General features: G+C 43.3%; 1 protein-coding gene across 1 annotated transcript in view; it reads right to left on the bottom strand.

The window, feature by feature from the left end:
• TCP11L1 (t-complex 11 like 1) overlaps window positions 1–20,370 on the bottom strand; it is a 36,833-nt gene that overhangs the window by 8,796 nt on the left and 7,667 nt on the right. Inside the window, exons 3-7 of the mRNA XM_080815833.1 lie at window positions 12,344–12,476; window positions 10,905–11,025; window positions 9,593–9,813; window positions 3,856–3,992; window positions 1,058–1,254 (exon numbers count right to left, since the gene is read on the bottom strand). Of these exons, the coding sequence (XP_080671959.1) occupies window positions 1,058–1,254; window positions 3,856–3,992; window positions 9,593–9,813; window positions 10,905–11,025; window positions 12,344–12,476 (809 nt within the window). The remainder of the gene's footprint in view (window positions 1–1,057; window positions 1,255–3,855; window positions 3,993–9,592; window positions 9,814–10,904; window positions 11,026–12,343; window positions 12,477–20,370) is intronic.

Here is a 20,370-nt window from a genome sequence, read left to right on the forward strand (position 1 = left end):
GAGCGACGCCTGGGTGGCTCAGTGGGTTAAGCCTCTGCCTTCGGCTCAGGTCATGATCTCAGGGTCCTGGGATCGAGTCCCGAATTGGGCTATCTGCTCAGCTGGGAGCCTGCTTCCCCCTCTCTCTCTGCCTGCCTCTCTGCCTACTTGTGATCTCTGTCTGTCAAATAAATAAATAAAATCTTAAAAAAAAAAAAAAAAAAGAGTTTGAATTTGTGAAGACGGGAAAGTTCTGGAGAGGACAGTGGTGATGGTGGCCCAATGGTGAGAATGTCCTTTATGTCCTGAACTGTACACATAATGATGGTAAATCTTGGGGTGCCTGGCTGGCTCAGTTGGTGGAGTGCACAACCCCTGATCTGGGGTTTGTGAGTACTAGCCCCACACTGGGTGTAGAGCTTACTTAGAAAACTAAAAAGGGGCACCTGGGTGGCTCAGTGGGTTAAAGCCTCTGCCTTCGGCTCTGGTCATGATCCCAGGGTCCTGGGATCGAGCCCCGCATCGGGCTCTCTGCTCAGCAGGGAGCCTGCTTGCTCCTCTCTCTCTCTGCCTGCCTCTCTGCCTACTCAAATAAAATAAATTCTGCCTGTCAAATAAAATAAATAAAAAATCTTTTAAAAAAACTAAAAAGAAAAAAATTTATATATTTTGCATTATGCATATTTTACGGTTAAAAAATACAACTTCCAATCAAAAAATGACGTACTCATACATATGACGTGGATGAACATTATGCTCAGTCTAAGAAGCCAGACACAAAAGGCTGATAGTGCAGGATCCCTTTATACGAAATGTCGAGAAGAGGCAAATCCATAAAGACAGGAAGTAGATTAGTGGTTGCCACTGGGGAGGGGAGTGGGGAAAGGGCACAGGGTCTCTTTTTAGGGTGATGAAAACGCTTTGGTCCTCTAACTGTAAATTGATGAAAACCCACCGAATTGTTCAATTTAAAAGGGGACATTTTCTGGTAAAAGAACTGAAACATCGCAAAACTTATTTTTTCAAAGTTCTGCCACACAAAAAGAAACGAGCAGTTAGACCGCTCTGCAGCACCTACTTCCGGGAAAGGTCTCCGCAGGTGGTCCCATCTCAGAAGCTTCAGGTATGCATAATTCTGGACAGCCACAGGATTGGGCGTGGGGCAGTCCACAGAGCCGGCCGCCCCTCCCCCAGCTGGCAGGGCGCTTTTATACTTCTGATTCATAAGGTCCTCTGCGGCTTCTTCCAGCCACTGGGTGACAAAGTCCAGGGAATCTGTGAAAAACAAGACCACCCACATTACCATGACACTCAGGAGGGACGCTTCTTGGAATGGCTTTCCGGAGGATCATCCTGAAGGGTGTGGTATATACAGAGTCGGACTTTGGAACCAAACAGAACTCAGTTTAAATCACAGTATTGCCATTACCAGCTAAGGATGATCAGATTTCTCCTACAAAGAGTTGGACACCACCACCTGGTAGGCAGTTCCGAGGATTAACAAGATAGTGAATACAAAGCACACAGCCAGACCAGGCCACCTACAGCCGTCCCTTAAACCGTGGTCCTCGCCCCCACCCCGACCACCGCAGGAGACAAGGCCGGGGGCTCTGAGGACTCCAGCTCAGGGAGATGCAAAAATTCTTGCCCAGACACAGGAGGAGACACAGGCGAGAGTCTCCCAGTATAAAGTATCCTCCACATTGAAAATGAGGCCTTTTCCTTGTCTGGATCTGAGTCTCCCATCAAGCTCGTTTGCTTTCAACCTCATGGGAGGGGAGCTCTGCCACCCCTAGGACGCGGCTTCTGTGGCATCCGGAGCACCGCCGGGAGGATCACGAGTATCTTTCATCTGCCTCCGGGTGCTCCCTCCTTTTCTAAGCTGAGAAATGCACCAGGGATTCTGAGGGGGCACAAGAGAAAGACGAGGTTTTTATCCACATGATGGGCGAAGAAAATCCCTCTGACAGCTCCTAGAACATACAGGAAGCATCTGTATCAACGCACGAGTGGCACAGAGGTCCTGGCGGGCAGCCGTGCTGTCCCTTTAGCCTTCTGCAGGCGGCACGCTCTGTAGTCCCCCAGTTTGGACATGTGAGGAGCAGAGGGCGCCTGACCGGTACAGGGGCCGCAGCAGCACCTCCTCACCAGGCCCTTGACTGCTGGCACCGGACTCTCACACTAAGGCTCTCTGGCCTGGAAAACCGGCAACCTGCACACCTCCTGAGGGCAACCCTGGCGAGAATATCAACCAGGCGGTCAATCCATTCTGGTCAAAAATTTCTCAAAATCGAGGTCCAGGGGCACCTGGGTGGCTCAGTGGGTTAAAGCCTCTGCCTTCAGCTCAGGTCATGATCCCAGGGTCCTGGGATCAAGCCCTGCATTGAGCTCTCTGCTCAGCAGGGAACCTGCTTCCCCTTCTCTCTCTGCCTGCCTCTCTGCCTACTTGTGATCTCTCTCTGTCAAATAAATAAAACTCTTAAAAAAAAAAAAAATCGATGGAGCACCTGGGTGGCTCAGTGGGTTAAGCCTCTGCCTTTGGCCCAGGCCATGGTTTCGGGGTCCTAGGATAGAGCCCCGCATCAGGCTCTCTGCTCAGCAGGGAGCCTGCTTCCCTCTCTCTCTGCCTGCTTCACTGCCTACTTGTGATCCCTCTGTGTCAAATAAATAAATAAAATCTTAAAAAAAAAAAAAATCGAGGTCCACATCCATAAACTAGAATTAAAAAAATAGTGGCTCACGGCAGGAGGGTATGCACAGTAAGGCCCACGCCCCCAGCCCACGCCTTGTGTATGTGCCGGGAACAGCAGCCGCTCTTCTCCGGGTACGGTCTCCTCTGCTCGGCTCTGTCCTGACCCCTTCCCGGCCAGCTCGGCCTTCTCCGTCTGTGGCGGGATGAGCACCTGCTCTGGCCAGCAACACAATCTAGCCAGAGACCACCATTTTCTTTCTTAACCACCCCAGTTAGTGGCTAACTCATAATAAATTGCATCCGGGGGTGCTCAGTTGGGTAAGCATCTGCCTTCAGCTCAGGTCCTGCTCTCGAGGTCCTGGGAATTAAGCCCTGCTCAGCGGGGAGCCTGCTTCTCCCTCTCCGTTTGCCTCTGACCCAGCCCCCGGCAGTGCTCTCTCTCAAACAAATCTTATTTTTTTTTCAAGCTTTTATATATTTATTTGACAGTGAGAGAGAGAGAACAAGAGCACAAGCAGGGGGAGTGGCAAGCAGAAGGAGAGAGGGGTCATCAGGGATCATGACCAGCCAAAGGCTGACACTCAACCAACTGAGCCAACCAGATGCCCCTCAAATAAATAAAATCTTAAAATAAATAAGTAAATTGGATCCAAAGACTGTAATTAACCAGGACTATCAGCTGTCAATCCAGAGAACCCCCCCAAAACCATCCTAGAAATGCAACACAGCTTTGCATTCTATAGTCCTCTGTACTCCTGCAGTCATCTGAGAGGCTTATGAAAATGAGACTTTTTCTGGGTATAAAACCAGAAAGATTTTCTGCCTATAGAATGGAGGCAAAGTAAAATTTCTTCCTGTACCTCTGAGAGAGGGGCGAGTGAATTAAACAGTCACAAGAAGTCTGTCATGTTTTAAAAGGCCAAGCACACGATTTACCCCAAACTGATGTTTTCATTAAAAACCTAATTTAGGACTTCTTGGTTTTTTAAATTTCTTTTCTTATATTCTACTTCCATTTCTCTTGTCTGTCCATCGTCACGTCCAAAGTCTGGTGCTTTTCGATCTTGAAATCAGAACGCTCCCATACAAAATTTGAGTTTTATTTGGCAAACAGTGTCGCTGTGCAACCAGCTACGGCCCTGAAATGGAGAAAGAGTGCAGGAGCCACAAGGCATTGGACGTACTTGGCTGCTTCTCCAAAAGCTGTTGAAACTTCTTCCTTTCGTATTCCACGGACTGCTGCATGAGATGCGGCCTAATGCTAGTGATGGCAAAGTTCGCCATGTCCACTTTCATGAGGTCCAACACGGAAAACATTGCCCTGAGAGAAAAGGAAGAACAGCATTTAGAACTAGGCACATGTCAAGGAAGCACTGTCTTGGAGGAAAGAAGGCGGCAGATTTGAGAGACGCTTTGCATCTCAAAAAGGGCAGCAAGTAGATTAAGAAAAACAGATTTAGCGGGGCGCCTGGCTGGCTCAGCCAGTAGAGCATGCGACTCTTGACCCGGGGGTTGTGAGTTTGAGCCCCATGTGGGGCAAAAAGATTTAATAAAAAATAAACTTAAAATAAGAAAAATTTAGAAAACACAAAAATGTAAGTAACAGATTAAAAAGACTAAGTTTTTAAGCTGCCTTCTGTCCCCCACTCCTCCACGGCCTACCTGCAAGCAAACACAGCTCCCCCACTGCCTGTCTAGGCTGGAACTCGCTCCTTGGCACTGGGTCAGCCCTCCTGGAGGCACAGAGGAAGGACAGCCAGGACCCGAGGTCAAGGGCAGACACGGGACCACCGTCGGTCTTCACTCTCACACAGGCTAATTCACTTTCCCAGCAAAGAAAGAGAAAGTACTCTCTCCTCTCTCCCCCCAGGATCTTCGTTTCAGGGCCCACTTTCTGTTCTAGTTTTGCAGCAGAACTACAAGCCCGCACTCTGAATGTGCCCGACCGGCAGACCCGACCCGACACTCAGGACGCCTCGAATCCTGCCTGTCAGGTATCATACCTCTCTCTCCAGAGGCTGGGAGTTGCTAAGGGACCTATTTGCTGAAGGTGGCTGAGAACCCAGGTACAGGCTTGGGTGTGGCCCCACATGGAAGGAAGAACAGGGTCAAATGTCCTGAGTCCCCCTGACGCCCTCTGGGACTGACCTAACACTGTATGATACAATGACCTTACGTGTGGGTGTTTATGACAGAAAAGACACACAGTCTGAGAACAATTCGTGGCCTTTCCCCTGCCATCCTGTCCACCTCCCAAGTACGTGGGACAGTCCCCTTTCTCCAGGGCACATTCTGCCTCTCCTCTGAGCACTCCTTAGTGATTCCCTAAATCCACCTACTGCAGACCAGTGACGGCCGGAAACTGCCCACTGGCAGCCACTGACTGGAGTAGCCCACCAATGCGTTTGTGCTCCCAGCGTGTTTTCACATTTCCAGCCTCTCCTGAGAAATGAGATCTGACGACGTGGGCCCACATTCAGGTGCCTCCCTTTCAACAGTGTACGGACTCCCATTTTTTTTTTGTTTTTTTTTTTTTAAAAGATTTTATTTATTCATTTGACAGACAGAGATCACAAGTAGGCAGAGAGGCAGGCAGAGAGAGAGAGGAGGAAGCAGGCTCCCCGCTGAGCAGAGAGCCCGACGCCGGGCTCGAACCCAGGACCCCGAGACAATGACCCGAGCCGAAGGCAGAGGCTTCAACCCACTGAGCCACCCAGGCGCCCCACGGACTCCCACTTTTGCAGGCTCCCCGGGCCTTCTCTTCTCAGTAGGAATTTGAGTTTAGGTTGAGTTTGCTGCAAGTTATTTCCCCAGAGGACTCACTTCCTAGGAACTCCTCACTTGGCCTTATTAGAAGCTCTTTCTGACTATTCTAACATTTAGCACCAGGCCCACTGCTTGAGAGATGTTCAGTAAGAGCCTGTTGCATGAATAAACACATCCATTTTTAGGAGTTTTTGGTTAAGATCTTTTTTAAAAAATATTTTTATTATTTGTGAGAGAGATGGAGAGGTGGGGAGAGGGAGAGAGAAGACGAGCGGGGTGAGGGGCGGAGGGAGAAGCAGACTCCCCGCTAAGCAGAAAGCCGGACAGAGCTTGATCCTGGAACACCAGGACCATGACCTGAGCCAAAGGCAGACGCCCAACCGAGTCACCCAGGAGCCCCAATAAGATTTTTACTTTTAAGTAATCTCCACACCCAGCGTGGGGCTTGAACTCATGACTCTGAGATTAAGAGTCACACACTCTACGCAATGAACCAGCCAGGTGCCCCTTTTTGGGAGGTGTTTCAATGTTTTCTAAACCCTGAGGTAACTTCACAATGCAGAGCACTTTTATACGAACCAAACACTTATATAAGGATATCAAGAAAGCTGAAAATAAGGGGCACCTGGGTGGTTCAGTTGGTTAAGTGTCTGCCTTCAGCTCAGGTCCTGGTCCCAGGATCAAGCCCCACAACCAGGCTATCTGCTCAGCAGGGAGCCTGCTTCTTCCTCTCCCTCTGCCCCCCTCCCCCCACCCACCACTTATGCTCATGCTCTCTCTCAAATAAAATCTTAAAAAAAAAAAAAGCTGAAAATAAAAGGAACTTTTGGAAAGCAACTTGGTAATATGCAGTGAGAATCTTAAAACCGTTCCTATCCCCTGACACAGGAATCCTATTTAAGAACTTAGGGGCGCCTGAGTGGCTCAGTCGGTTAAGCATCTGCCTTTGGCTCAGGTTATGATCCTAGGGTCCTGGGACTGAACCCTGCATCCGGCTCCCCGCTCAGCTGGGAGTCTGCTTCTCCTTCTCCCTCTGTTGCTCCCCCTGCTGTGCTTTCACACCCTAAAGAACTTATAGTTAGGAAATAATCTAAAATATAGAAAAAAGTTTTATGTGTAAGGATGTTCAAATCAGGATTAAACAGTAATTATATGTACCCTAATTGTCCATCTTAATAGGGTAATAGTTACCCATATCTATGCAAATAAATATCTTGCAGCCATTGCAAATACTTATGGGGAGTTTTAAGAAATAATCTACATTGGTTTTACAAAAGGGATCCTGTGGTGTTGGAACTGCCCAGGACCCTGAATGCAGTGGTGGATACACGAACTTACACAGGGATAAAATTACATAAAAATTAATATACATACACAAACGCATTCAAGTAAAACTGGAAATCTGAGTGAGGTCACTGGATTGTATTCATATCAACAGTCTAGTTGTGATGCCCTGCAGTTTTGCAGAAGGTTAGCTTTGGGGGACACTGGATAAAGTGTACTGTATTATTTCTTACAACTCCACACGAATACACAATTATCTCAATGACATTTTCAATTAAAAAAAAAGTGAAATAGTTAGGGTATGTTTGTTTGTCTATTTATTTAAGATTTCATTTATTTATTTGAGAGATAGAGAGGCAGCAAGAGAGGGAACACAAGCTGGGGGAGTGGGAGAGGAAGAAGCAGCCTTCCCGCGGAAGAGGGAGCCCAATTCGGGGCTCGATCCCAGGACTCTGAGATCATGACCTGAGCTGAAGGCAACACTTGACGACTGAGCCACCCAGGCGCCCCTACTTAGGGTGTAAGGTTTATAGAAAAAGTCAGGCCCGCAATGCCCGCCAGGAGGACTTCTTAGAGTCAGCTCAACATTTGGGCTCACGAGGTCTGGCATCATCTAGTCACTCAGGTGGCCAATAAGGCAGCAGCACGCAGGTTACAGTAACAGCTGAAAGAAGACAGATGTGTGGGGGCTGCCCGGCTAACATATTTATGTATATATGTGTGTTAATAGAGTTTGTAATAATTCTACGGCATGGCTTCTAATGTCTCCAGTAGGGACATGACCTGTTATAAAAGCTACTCCCCTAAAGGACTCCCAAAGTGTGGTGTCCCAGTCACTACGTACGGTTCATTATCATTACTTTCAGTCCAGAAGCAATGTACCTACCAATCAGAGTCACTTTCCCCACAAGCAATATGGCAGGGTAGCATTTTGATGCAGAACACCTTTATCTGTTTACAGGAAAAACAGAGCTAAGCAGTTGGCCAAAAGTCAAATTCTCATGCAGCATCATGTCAATTGTTTGTCAATAATATTATCATAAAAATTATACAAATTTGGGGTGTCTCAGTTGGTACAGCATGCAACTCTTGATTGCAGGGTCAGGCGTAAAAGCTTTAGGTGTGGAGGGACGCCTGGGTGGCTCAGTTGGTTAAGCAGCTGCCTTTGGCTCAGGTCACGATCCCAGGGTCCTGGGATTGAGTCCCACATCCAGCTCCTTGCTCAGCAGGGAGCCTGCTTCTCCCTCTGCCTGTGCTCATTCTCTCTCTCTCTCTCTCTCTCTCTGACAAATAAATAAATAAATAAATAAATCTTTAAAAAAAAAAAAAACTTTAGGTGTGGAGCCTACTTTAAAAAAAATTATATAGGGGCACCTGGGTGGCTCAGACTGTTAAAGCCTCTCAGGTCATGATCTCAGGGTCCTGGGATGGAGCCCCATATTGGGCTCTCTGCTCAGCGGGGAGCCTGATTCCTCCTCTCTCTCTCTCTCTGCCTGCCTCTCTGCCTACTTGTGATCTCTGTCAAATAAATAAATTAAAATCTTTTTAAAAAATTATATAAATTTGATCATGATTATATATGTTTAAAAATAAACACCCGAGCACCTGAGAGGCTCAGTTGGTTAAACGTCTGCCTTCGTCTCAGGTCATGATCCCAGGGTGGTCCTGGGACAGAGTCCCGAATCGGGCTCCCTGCTCAGCGGGGAGCATGCTTCTCCCTCTGGTGCTCTCTGTCTCTCTCATGAATAAAATAAACCAAAAAAAACAACAACAACAACAAAAAAAAACTTTAAAAATAAACACCCAAAAGACCAAAGGAAGTTAATATGAATTATATGTTAGTTAATAGAATTATATTCATGTTAAATTTCTTTAATGTCTTGGTTTTTCGTTTTTAAGATTTTTATTTTTTAAGATTTTATTTATTTGGCACAGAGAGAGCGTGCACACAAGCAGGCCACTGAGCAGAGAGCCCAATGTGGGGCTCAATCCCAGGACCCTGGGATCCTAGCCTGAGCAAAAGGCAGACACTTAATCAACCAAGCCACCAACATGCCCCTTGCTTATAATTTTATTTTTAAGTAATCTCTACACCCAATGTGAGGCTGGAACTCACAACCCGGAAATCAAAAGTCACACACTCTAGTGACTGAACCAGCAAGATGACCCTCTTTTTTAATTATATAGAAGAATGTCCACATTTTTGGGAGACACCTACTCAAAGGTATAAGGGTAAAATGTCACAATGTCTGGAGGCACCGGGGTGGCTCAGGTGTTTAAGACATCTGTCTTGATTTCCGCTCAGGTCATGATCTCAGTGTCGTGACTGAGCCCCACAACAGGCTCCAAGCTATCTCCCTCTCCCTCCCCACCACATTCCCTTTCAAATATGTAAATATTTAAGACAAACAAAAAACCTGGGAGATCTGTGTAAAGGATACATGAGTATTAACCGCACTGTTTCTTTTCCTTTTTTTTTTTTAAACTTTTTTGTAAGTTTGGAATTTTTCAAAATAAAATGTTGAGGGACAAAAAAAACAAACAAAAAAATCAACATGATTAACAGTGATTTTGCCTCTAGATGGTAAAATTATGGATGATTTTTTTTCCTTCTTTCTACTTTTCTATATTTTACAAAATGTTTGTTATTTTAATTTTTTTTTTTTAATTCACATGTATCTACACTTGAATTCTAAATTTGAAAACAGGCTCTGATCGAACCCTGCATCCACTCTCAGCACGGAGTCTATTTGAGACTCTCTCCCTCTGCCCCTCCCCCCACTCCAAGATGAATAAATCTAAAAAGGAAAGAAAAAGAGAAAAGGCTCTGTATTTTAAGCACACTGAAGGTGGTTAACATGATTCCTATACCTGAAAAGGGGCACTATTTCCTTAATATCCTTTAGTTTCTTGACTTCCTCATCTCGAGCAGGTGCACAGAGGGTCCCCATCATGCCAATAATGAATTCTGCCAGCTTGGAAATGTCTAAGGCCCCATTCTCTGCTTCTTGCTTTATCAGATCTAGATCCAAGACTTCTGTTATCTGGTTTCTCAGTCTAGTGTGACCAGGCAGCAAGAAAGATAAGAGAGTCTACAAAAGAGCACAGCTAAGTTAAATCAAAGTTTCTTAGTCAGACATCATTTTTTATTATATGCAAAGGAATTCACAATGACCCAAATAAGGGCTTATCAATTGTTACTGTAATACAATTGTTACTGTGATACATATTTTAACCTTTTATTTAACAGTGGATAGTGTTTACAAATCATTTATTTATTTTTAAAATAGGCTCTATGCCCAACACGAGGCTCAAACTCACAACCTTGAGATCAAGAGTTGCGTGCTCTACTGACTGAGCCAGCCAGGTGCCCTGTTTACAACTCATTTAGACTAGTTATTTAAGCTTCCATTTAAGGTTTATGCAGCAGTCCCTCAGATAAAAGATAAACTGTTAAAAGTGAGAAAAAACATAATTAATGTGAGCTTCTGAGCCAACATAGATGTCAATTTCCAGATACACTTCTTTGATACTACTGATAAAGGTATTTGCAAAAGAATTAACTTCTACATAATGCCTTCTCTATTCCACAGACTGAATCATTTTTTGGCCATTATAAATTGAACACATCCACACCTATTAATTTTTTTTTTATAAACCACCTATATTGTAAAATAACTTTTGTTTTCTTTAAATAATTCTTTCTAAAAATATGAACCTTCAGGGGCACCTGGTTTGCTCAGTCAGTTAAGCGTCTTAAGTCTTGGTTTCAGCTCAGATCATGAATTCAGGGTCATCGGGTTGTGAGATCGAGCCCCATGTTGGACTCCTTGCTCAGCGCAGAGTCTGCTTGATTCTCCCCTCCCTCTGACCCTGCTCCCACATGTGCTCTCTCGCTCTCAATAAATCAATCTTTAAATATTTAAAAAATACATACACACAAATACAACTTCATTTACAAAAGTAAAGCCTTCAAGTTATCACAGCTTGTTTCAAATTTTTAAAAGTGCATTGAGCTAAAAATAGTCTTTTTTTTTTTTTTAAATAGTCTTAATCCACATTTCAGCAAGTACAAGTTTTAACTTATCCTTCAATTTCTTTTGAGTCTTTTGGTGCAGTAACACAGAGAAGCTGACTACTCCAAACACACCAGAAAAGCACCACAACTGGCTCTTTGCCTCACCTCTTTGATTTCCCCAACAAGTTTGATGGCATGGTCATATGTGGGAGGGTCTTCACTTAGCTGGACACTCAAGCAATCCCAAAAAGCTTTATGTACAATCTCCTTCACTCTCTTCTCCAAACTGGAAACAAATGGAAAAAAAAAAAATAAGCCAATAAAATATGTGAGCCTCGAATCACTTCCAAAAGCACAAATTCTACAAGTTGAGGGTGAGAAATTTTAAAAATAATTTGGATGAAGGAAAGATTTCCTGGATATACTTAAACCAAGCACATACCTTATTTTCAGTTTAGTGATTTATTTCAATAAATACCTCACTGGACAGAATAACTTTCAACTCATTTGACAGATTAACATTGGCCCAATTAATAGCATATAACAGTGCCATAGGCTAAAAAGCATATTGAAAAGTTCAGAGCTGTTTTAATTTTCCCGGAAAACAGCAAGTTCCTTAAGATATTTATGATTAAGCATTTTAAGATAACAACTTGGCATATATATAGGCTGAAGTACTTTATTTACAGAAAATATCCTATTCCTATGTGATCTGTGCAATACTTGCTTAATTAGGTACCGAACTCTTACCACTAACATATAACATCTCATTAAAACCAGTCTCTGGGGGCACCTGGCTGGCTTGGTCAGTAGAGCATGATCTCGGGGTTAGGAGTCTGAGCCCCATGTAGAGTGTAGAGATTACTTACAAATAAAATCTTCAAAAAAAACAAAGTCTTTATATTGTGAGAGCAAAACAAGTAGTTCTTCATTATTAATGTGAAAAAGTACTATCTTTGCAGAACACAGAAGAAAGGTCTATAAAGTCATAAAAAGCTCATGTGTGTGACACCATAGCTTGGCAACCCAGCAGTCATTCCTCCTCCAGTGTTTATCACGACACTTGCACAGTTATAATGGGCAATGATTTTTCTTTCTTATGACAATACATTTTAGAAAGTACACTTTACACTCAAGAGTTTTAGATTCAATATGATGTGTGCCAGGTGCTATGGACGTAGAAAATAATGTACAGCCCTTGTCTTTGTAGATTACAATCTGGTGAAGGACACAGTAAACCAACAACTATAGTACGATGTCATAGTCACAAGAAATGAATGAAACAATACAATGAAAACACAAGATAGAAAAAAAAAAAAAAAGAAAACACAAGATAGGACAGCTAAGCCCTATGCAGTAGGGGGAAGATGACATGAAAGGTGTCCACAGATTTCCTAGACCTTTTATTTATGATCAGTGGTCCTGAGATCCATTTCCAAACACTAGCGATTCCAAGTACAGACATACTGAGGGGTTTTTTTTTAGCAACAACATACAAAAGGAAAAAATACATTTGAATATGCTGACATCAAGCGGAGAAGACCTTTCCAGAACTGGGAAATGGCAGAATTCCACTAAACAAGGTAACTCAGTAACCGCCTTACCTGTCTTCTGGTAATTCGACTGGTTTAATCCGAAAGTCTCCATTTACTACAATTTCATGGGCTAGAGCCATGTTAGTGACTCCTTTCGCTGTCTCTAGAAGTTCTTCTACTGTCACAAATCGAGGAGGACTAGCTGTAACAAAACCCAGTGTAAGAGATTTGCTTCTCTAGATTAAAATTTCCATAAAAGTGAGGAGAAGGCAGTGGTTCTGGTACCAGCTAATAATTTTGGTTATGCCAAATTTATGAATTTATGAAAATACTCTGGCAATTTCAAACAACAGAACTTTACCTGTTTCATTTTTTTTTTTAACCTAGAAACCTAAAAACAGAGACCACTTCCAACATTGAAAATAGCAGGTTTTTTACTTAAGGCTGGTCGGTGGAAATGATTAAATTAAACTGAGACTTAGGTAAGATTTTTAAGTCACAGACTATCAAATTGTCCAAGAAGCAGAGGGGTGTTTTCTAATCTCTTTGGTTTTAGCCTATCCTAAATTTAAGAAAGGAGACCCCAGATCTAGGATTTCCTCATTTGTTCCCATCATCGGTTTACATTTTGTGCCACCACTAATACTGCGCCAGGAGCGAATTCCCCCAAATTAAAATTCAATCAAGTAGTTTAGCATATCAGTTGCTACTCAAAAAACTAAAGCTACTACCCTGTATGTGATAGTAAAAATGTTTTGAAACCATAATTTGAAAAGCACTGACCTAGAAGATAATTAAGAGGGTATATTAATTTTCTGTAATGGGGATAAGACCTAGGCTTAAAATGAGATAAATAATGTCACTGGTTTGCACAGGGTTTAGCAGTTATAAAGATCTTCTTAGAGGGTGCCTGGGTGGCTCAGTGGGTTAAAGCCTCTGCCTTCGGCTCAGGTCATGATCCCAGGGTCCTGGGATCGAGCCCTGCATCAGGCTCTCTGCTTAGCGGGGAGCCTGCTTCCTCCTCTCTCTCTCTCTCCGCCTGCCTCTGCCTACTTGTGATCTCTGTCTGTCAAATAAATAAATAAAATATTAAAAAAAAAAAGATCTTCTTAGGTTACTCAAAAATTATTTACCTTCCTCTTTTACTTTTTTCTTTTGCTCACCAAAAAAAGGAACTAAATCTAAGAGCTGGTCATATCCTATCTGGTAAAAATCTTTATTTGGTCACATAAGGGGAAGTTGGGAATACTCAACAAAAAGTCTTTTCAACGTTTCCACAGAATAATAATAAAAATACTAAATAAATAGGCAAATAAATAAATCTTGCTTCATGAATATTAGCAAAATATAATATCCAAAAATCAAAGCCCAGATAAAAATTTTCAATATTATTAAGATGTCAATTTCTGCCAAATTGATCTATTCATAAAATCCAATCCCAGTAAAAACCCCAGCAAGTTTTTTTTGTTGAAAATGCCAAACTGATTCTAAAATTTACGTGGAAATGCACAGGACCTACAGAAATGAAAACTATTGTAGAAAAGAATAAAGTTGCAAGATTTACACTAACCGATCTCAAGAGTTACTTTAAAGCTATGACAATCAAGACAGTGTTTTTTGGTATGAAGATAGATCTACGGACCCAGTGAGGAGAAGAGAGAACCCAGAAACAGACTGATACACACACACATACATACATATACATGTGGTCAATGAGGCAAGACTAGTTTAGCGAAACAGTGCTGGAACAATTGGTTCTCAGTATATAAAAGAATGACCCTCAACCCTAACCTCACATGATAAGTAAAAAGGAACTCAAAATGGACCACAGACCTAAATATAAGAGCTAAAACTATAAAACTCCTAGGAGAAAAGATAGGTGAAATCTTTACCTTGAATTAGGTAAAATTTCTTAGAGTAAGAAAAAAAACTCAATATATTAAGAGAAAAAAATTGATAAATTGTGCTTTACCAAAATTTAAAACTTTTATTCTGTGAAAGACTCCTACAAAGAAAATGAAAAGGCACGTCAGATAGGACAGAATCTATGTAAAATACACATGTGATAAAGGACTTATATGCAGAATACAGAAAGAACTCTTATAATACAAAAACAGACGACAACCAGTAAAATATAGGCAAAAGATCTGAAGAGACATTGCTCCAAAGTAGATACACAAGTGGCTAATAGGCCACGAAGAGCTATTCAACATCATTAACCATCAGTGTGAGATAACAGAAAATATGCACATTGGTCTCTGCCCCTGGTTCCTGGCACAAGACTCCTAAAATCCTTCTTACTTCCTAAGTGATAAGAACACGAGGAGCATCTAGTTTTAATATTTCGTTTTCGACCCCCTCACTAACAGCAGGCTGCAAAAACCCTTGTTAATTCCGAAGCAGTAAGCAGAAGGAACACGTTTTGTTCTTTTGAGGTGACTCTGAACGAGCTCGAGGACGGCTTCTGGATGGGGGCTGGTCACCAGAAAGACCACGCCAGGATCAGAAGGCTGGAATTTTCAGTCCTATTCTCCAGAGAGGTTAGAAGGGCTGGAAATGGAGTTAATAATTAATCAGGCCTACATGAGGAAGCTTCTGTAAAGTCCCAATAGCAGGGCGTTCAGAGATTTCCCAGGTTGTCCAACACAACCATACTGGAAAGGGTGATGCTCCCCAACTCCACAGAGACAGAAGCTCCTGCACAGAGGGAACCCCCACACTTCACCCCAGGTAGCTCTTCATCTAGCTATTCATCTGTATTTACCTTAAACCAGTGAACCGAGTCGCCCTGAGTTCTGTGAGCCACACTAGCAAATCAACAGAATCCATGGAGGGGTCGGTGGAATCTCCAGGCTATAGCCCACTTGTCATCAGAAGCACAGATGACAACCTAGGCTTGTGACTGGTGGCCAAAGCAGAGGGACTGGGGGGGGGGGGCAGTATTCCTGTGGAACTAAGCCCTTCACCTGTAAGATCTGATGGTATCTGTGGGTAAACAGTGTCAGAATTCAGTTGGAGTGTAAGACACCCAGCTGGTGTGAAAATTGCTTGGTGGTGGCGGCAGAGGGGAACCCCATACATCTGGTAACTAGAAGTGATATACTCTGTGTGAGTAGTAAAAGAGACACCCAGGAGAAAAACCCAGGAGGAAGGACTGGGTTTTGCCCCCACGCAGGTAGAAAACTGTAGGTTTTTCCTTTTAGATTCAGGGAAATGCAATTAAAACCACACTGAGATACCACTACACACCTACTGGAACCGCCAAAATGAAAGACGCTGATCATACCAAGTCTTGACATAGATGCGGAGCATCTGGAACTCTCTCATACATAAACAATGGGAAAGAAAAATGGTACCGTCACTTTGGAAAACTGGTTCTTGGTTTCTTATAAAGTGAAGCATAGCCTTACCACATGACCCAGCAAATCCACTCCTAGGTCTTCACCCAAGAAAACTGAAAACATATGGCCATGTGAAGACCTGTACTCAAATGTTAATAGCAGCATTCTTCCTAACAATCAAAACCTAGAACTAATCCAAATGTCCATCAACTGCAGAATGGATAAACAGATTGTAACCTTACACCAGAATACTACCCTGTGATAACAAAGGAATAAACTAATACATGCAAAGACACAGATGAATCCTAAAAGCATCATCTCAAGTTAACAAGTCAGATACAAAGACTATATACAGTATGATTCCATTTATTTGAAATCATAAAAAGGGCAACATTATAGTGACAGAAAGCAAGTAAGTGGTTGCCAAAGGCTGGAACTCATTATATGAGGCCAGCATTACCCTGACACCAAAACCAGACACTACAGGAAAAGAAAATTACAGGTCAACCATCCCTGATGAACATAGATGCAAAGATCCTCGACAAAATATGGCAAACCAAATTCAACAATACATTAAATGGGTCAAACGCTGTGATCAAATGGTAGGAAAGATTCACTGTCCAGGGACATGGGGATTTGGGGAGGTGATGAAAATATTCTAGCAGAGGCACCTGGGTGGCTCAGTGGGTTAAAGCCTCTGCCTTCAGCTCAGGTCATGATCCCAGGGTCCTGGGATCGAGCCCCACATCGGGCTCTCTGCTCCACGGGGAGCCTGCTTCCTCCTCTCTCTCTGCCTGCCTCTCTGCCTACTTGTGATCTTTGTCTGTCAAATAAATAAATTAAATCTTTAAAAAAAAAAAAAGAAAAAACGTTCTAGCAGCTCATAATTGTGGCAGCAGTGACACAACTGTAAATACATTTGTCAAAACTCAAACACATACTTAAAATTCAACTTCATTATATATAAATTATACCTCAATGAAGTCGATTAAAAATTTAAAGGCACTGAGCAGGAATTTGCTATACGCATACTGATTATTAAATTTGTTCAAGCTAATATTTTCTCTTGCCATTTATCAGAAAATGGAACTTCCACTGTGGCATATCAACAGCAAGCATCAGAAATTATTAAATTCCAGGGGCACCTGGGTGGCTCATTGGGTTAAGCCCCTGCCTTCAGCTCAGGTCATGATCTCAGGGTCCTAGGATCGAGCCGAGCCGTATCAGGCTCTCTGCTCAGCGGGGAGCCTGGATCCACCCCCACCTTCTCTGCCTGCTACTCTGCCTACTTGTGATCTCTCTGTCAAATAAATAAATAAAATTTTTAAAAGATTTTATTAAATTCCATAGAGCTCTTATCTTTTTTAAGATTTTATTTTCCTTGGGGCACCTGGGTGGCTCAGTGGGTTAAGCCTCTGCCTTCTGCTTAGGTCATGATCCCAGGGTCCTGGGATTGAGCCCCACATCGGGCTCTCTGCTCCGCGGGGAGCCTGCTTCCCCCCACCTCTCTCTGCCTGCCTCTCTGCCTACTTGTGATCTTTGTCTGTCAAATAAAGAAAGATCTTAAAGAAAAATAAAAGATTTTATTTTTCTTAAGTAACCACTACACCCAATGTGGGGCTTGACCCACAACCCCAAGATCAAGAACCACACGCTCCACCAACTTAAAGAGACTCAGGATTGTCACCAAGGCTTCCAAGTTTTGTTTTAGCCCTGGTTTTGCAAAAATCTTCAAATGTCTGATCATCTTAAACTAATGAAAAAAAAACAGAAACACACCCAGTTTTCACAGTAAATTTGCCATTTTTCAACAATTTGGGGCATTTGGGTGATGAGAAATAGACACTGTTCTCATGCTACCTGGTCATGAAACACAATGGACAGAGCACGTCAGGGAGAAATTCAATTCCCTCTAACCAAGACTCTTGAATGTGACCTTGAACAAGTCATTTAAACCTTCCAGGGCCAGAGACGCCTGGCTGGCTTAGTCAGCTAAGCATCTGACTGTTGGTTTCAGCTCAGGTTGTGATCCCAGGGTCGTGGGGTCAAGCCCTGCGAGGAGCCCCACACTAGGTGGGGAGTCCACTTGGGATTTTCTCTCCATCTCCCTCTGCTTCTAAATCTTTAAATCTTCCAGGGCCATTATTTACTAATATGCAAAAAGAAGACAACCGAAGGAATGTTCTATGAAAGAGGAGACTTCCAAATTACAGGTTAATATGTTTACAGGGTTTTAGGCATACTTGGGACAAAACCATTTGTACCAAGTGCAAAAGAACATTAGACACCAGTTTACAGGCACTGTCCAACTTAGGGACTACTTAAAATCAAACTTATTGAAATAAGTCAATCGGAGAAAGACAACTATCATATGATCTCCCTGATATGAGGAAGTGGAGATGCAACATAGGGGGTTGGGGGGGTAGGAGAAGAATAAATGAAACAAGATGGGATCGGGAGGGAGACAAACCATAAGTGACTCTTAATCTCACAAAACAAACTGAGGGTTGCTGGGGGGAAGGGGGGAAGGAGAGGTGGGTGGGGTTATGGACATTGGGGAGGGTATGTGCTATAGTGAGTGCTGTGAAGTGTGTAAACCTGGCGATTCACAGACCTGTACCCCTGGGGATAAAAATACATTATATGTCTATTAAAAAATTTTTAAATAAAAAAAATCAAATTTATTAATGAAGGGTACCTGATCAAAAGAGATAAGAGCTACAATTCTAAGATATGATCAGGATATGTTACGGATCTACACCCGTAGGAACTGTTCACTGCATACTAATTACAGGGTTGACTGTTTTGTGTTTGCAAATTCTCAAATGGCAAATGTCACCCAAACTATATAGAGAAAGTGCGGTGAAGCAAGGGTAAAGTTTATCCACAGAACTTAGTGCAGTGTGTAGAAATTGTTTGTTACTTTGTCCTCCTCACTAGACAGCAAGCTCCATGAGCAAAGAGACCATGGGGACCTGCTGGCTCACTGCTGGGTTCCTGATACACAGCATGCACTTAATAAATACTGACTGAACACAGACACACCATAATTCAAAGTCTAGTCATGAGCTTTAAAAATTTAAGAACTTAGGGGAGCCTGGCTGGCTCAGTCGGAAGAGCCTGCGGCTTGATCTCGGGGTTGTGAGTTCAAGCCCCACACTGGGTGTGGAGATTACTGAAATAAACAAACCAAAATGTAAGAATTTAGTACCATCCACTTATCTAAGGATGCCTGGGATACACTAATTAAATTCACAGGGGCGCCTGGCTGGCTCAGCCGGTAGAGCATGCAATTCTCATCTCGGGTTTGTAAATTCGAGCCCCATGTTGGATATAGGGATTATTTAAAAATAAAATCTTTAGGGGTGTCTGGGTGGCACAGTCGGTTGAGTGTCTGACTCTTAGTTTCAGCTCAGGTCATGATCTCAGGATTGTGAGATCGAGTCCTGCCTTGGGCTCTGTGCTCAGCGTGGGGTCTGCCTAAGACTCTCTCCTTCTCCCTCACCCCGTCTGTCCCTTGCCCACATGCACATGTGTGCCTTTTTTCTCTCTCTCTCCCTCGAAAGAGAAATAAATCTTCAAAAAAAAAAAAAAGAATAAAATCGTTTTTTAAAATGTAAGAACTTAGTGTCATCCCTTTATCTAAGGATACCTGGGATCTACTAATTAAACTCACAAAGACCTGATTTAATAAACCAAAAAGTTAAATGGAAAATATTAACTGGAATAACAATTGATGCTTTTCATCTGAATACAGCATCTTTCACTGGTCAACAGGTGATGAAACACCAACACAGAAGGTGCTTTGTGAGCAGAGAAGCATATGGAAGTAGAGAATCTCAGAGGGGACATTAAGTTACAGCTGACCGACGCTTCCTCTGAGGAGCTCTGTGTTTAAGGAACACATCATTGTTAGAATCAAACTGCCACTTCAGATTAGGGCCAACCAATTCTCACAAGCCAGCCATTTTTTTCTTTTTCAATATTCTCTATTACTACTAAAGGTTCTGCACTCAAATTCCAATGTGTATGGGGGCAAGCAGTTGTCACACACCAGCCAGGGGTCCTACAATTCCATTCAATCCTGACACAATCTACCTGCAGGTAGCGTCGGATCCCACAGGTTAGGGGCTGGGTTCCACAAACTGCCCCAGTCCCAAGGCCACAGTGTCACCTGTGCTATAGATCAGAGGTTCCAATGACTCCCTCCTCTTGTTCGCTTAATTTGCTACAGCAGCTCACAGAACTGAGAAACGTGTCACTTACCAGATCCTTGGTTTACTATAAAAGGCTAGAACTCAGAAGCAGCCAGATGAAGAGATGGTTGGGGCAAGGGAGGAGGAGCGTCCGTGCTCAGAGCACCGCACTCTCCCAGCACCACCACGTGCTCACCAACCCAGAAGCTCCCCCAACACAGTCCTCTGGGGTTTTTAATAGAGGCTTCATTATATAGGCATGATTGATTCCATCACTGGCCATTGGCAGGGCGCCTGGGTGGCTCAGTTGGTTAAGCGGCCGACTCTTGATTTCAGCTCAGGTCCTGATCTCAGGGTCCTAAGATCAAACCCCGGGTCTGGGTCCCTGTTCTCTCCTTGTTTGGTAGGGAATCTGCTGGAGGATTCTCTCTCTGCCCCACCCCCCCACCCCCATGGCTCCCACTTTCTTCCTCTCTCAAATCTTTAAAAAAAAAAAATCCTGGCCATTGACAATTGATTCAACTTCCAGCCCCTATCCCCAGTCTGCAGGTTGGGGGAT

Source organism: Martes martes, assembly GCF_963455335.1.
Source record: "Martes martes genome assembly, chromosome: 10".
In the NCBI taxonomy this organism is placed as follows: Eukaryota; Metazoa; Chordata; class Mammalia; order Carnivora; family Mustelidae; genus Martes; species Martes martes.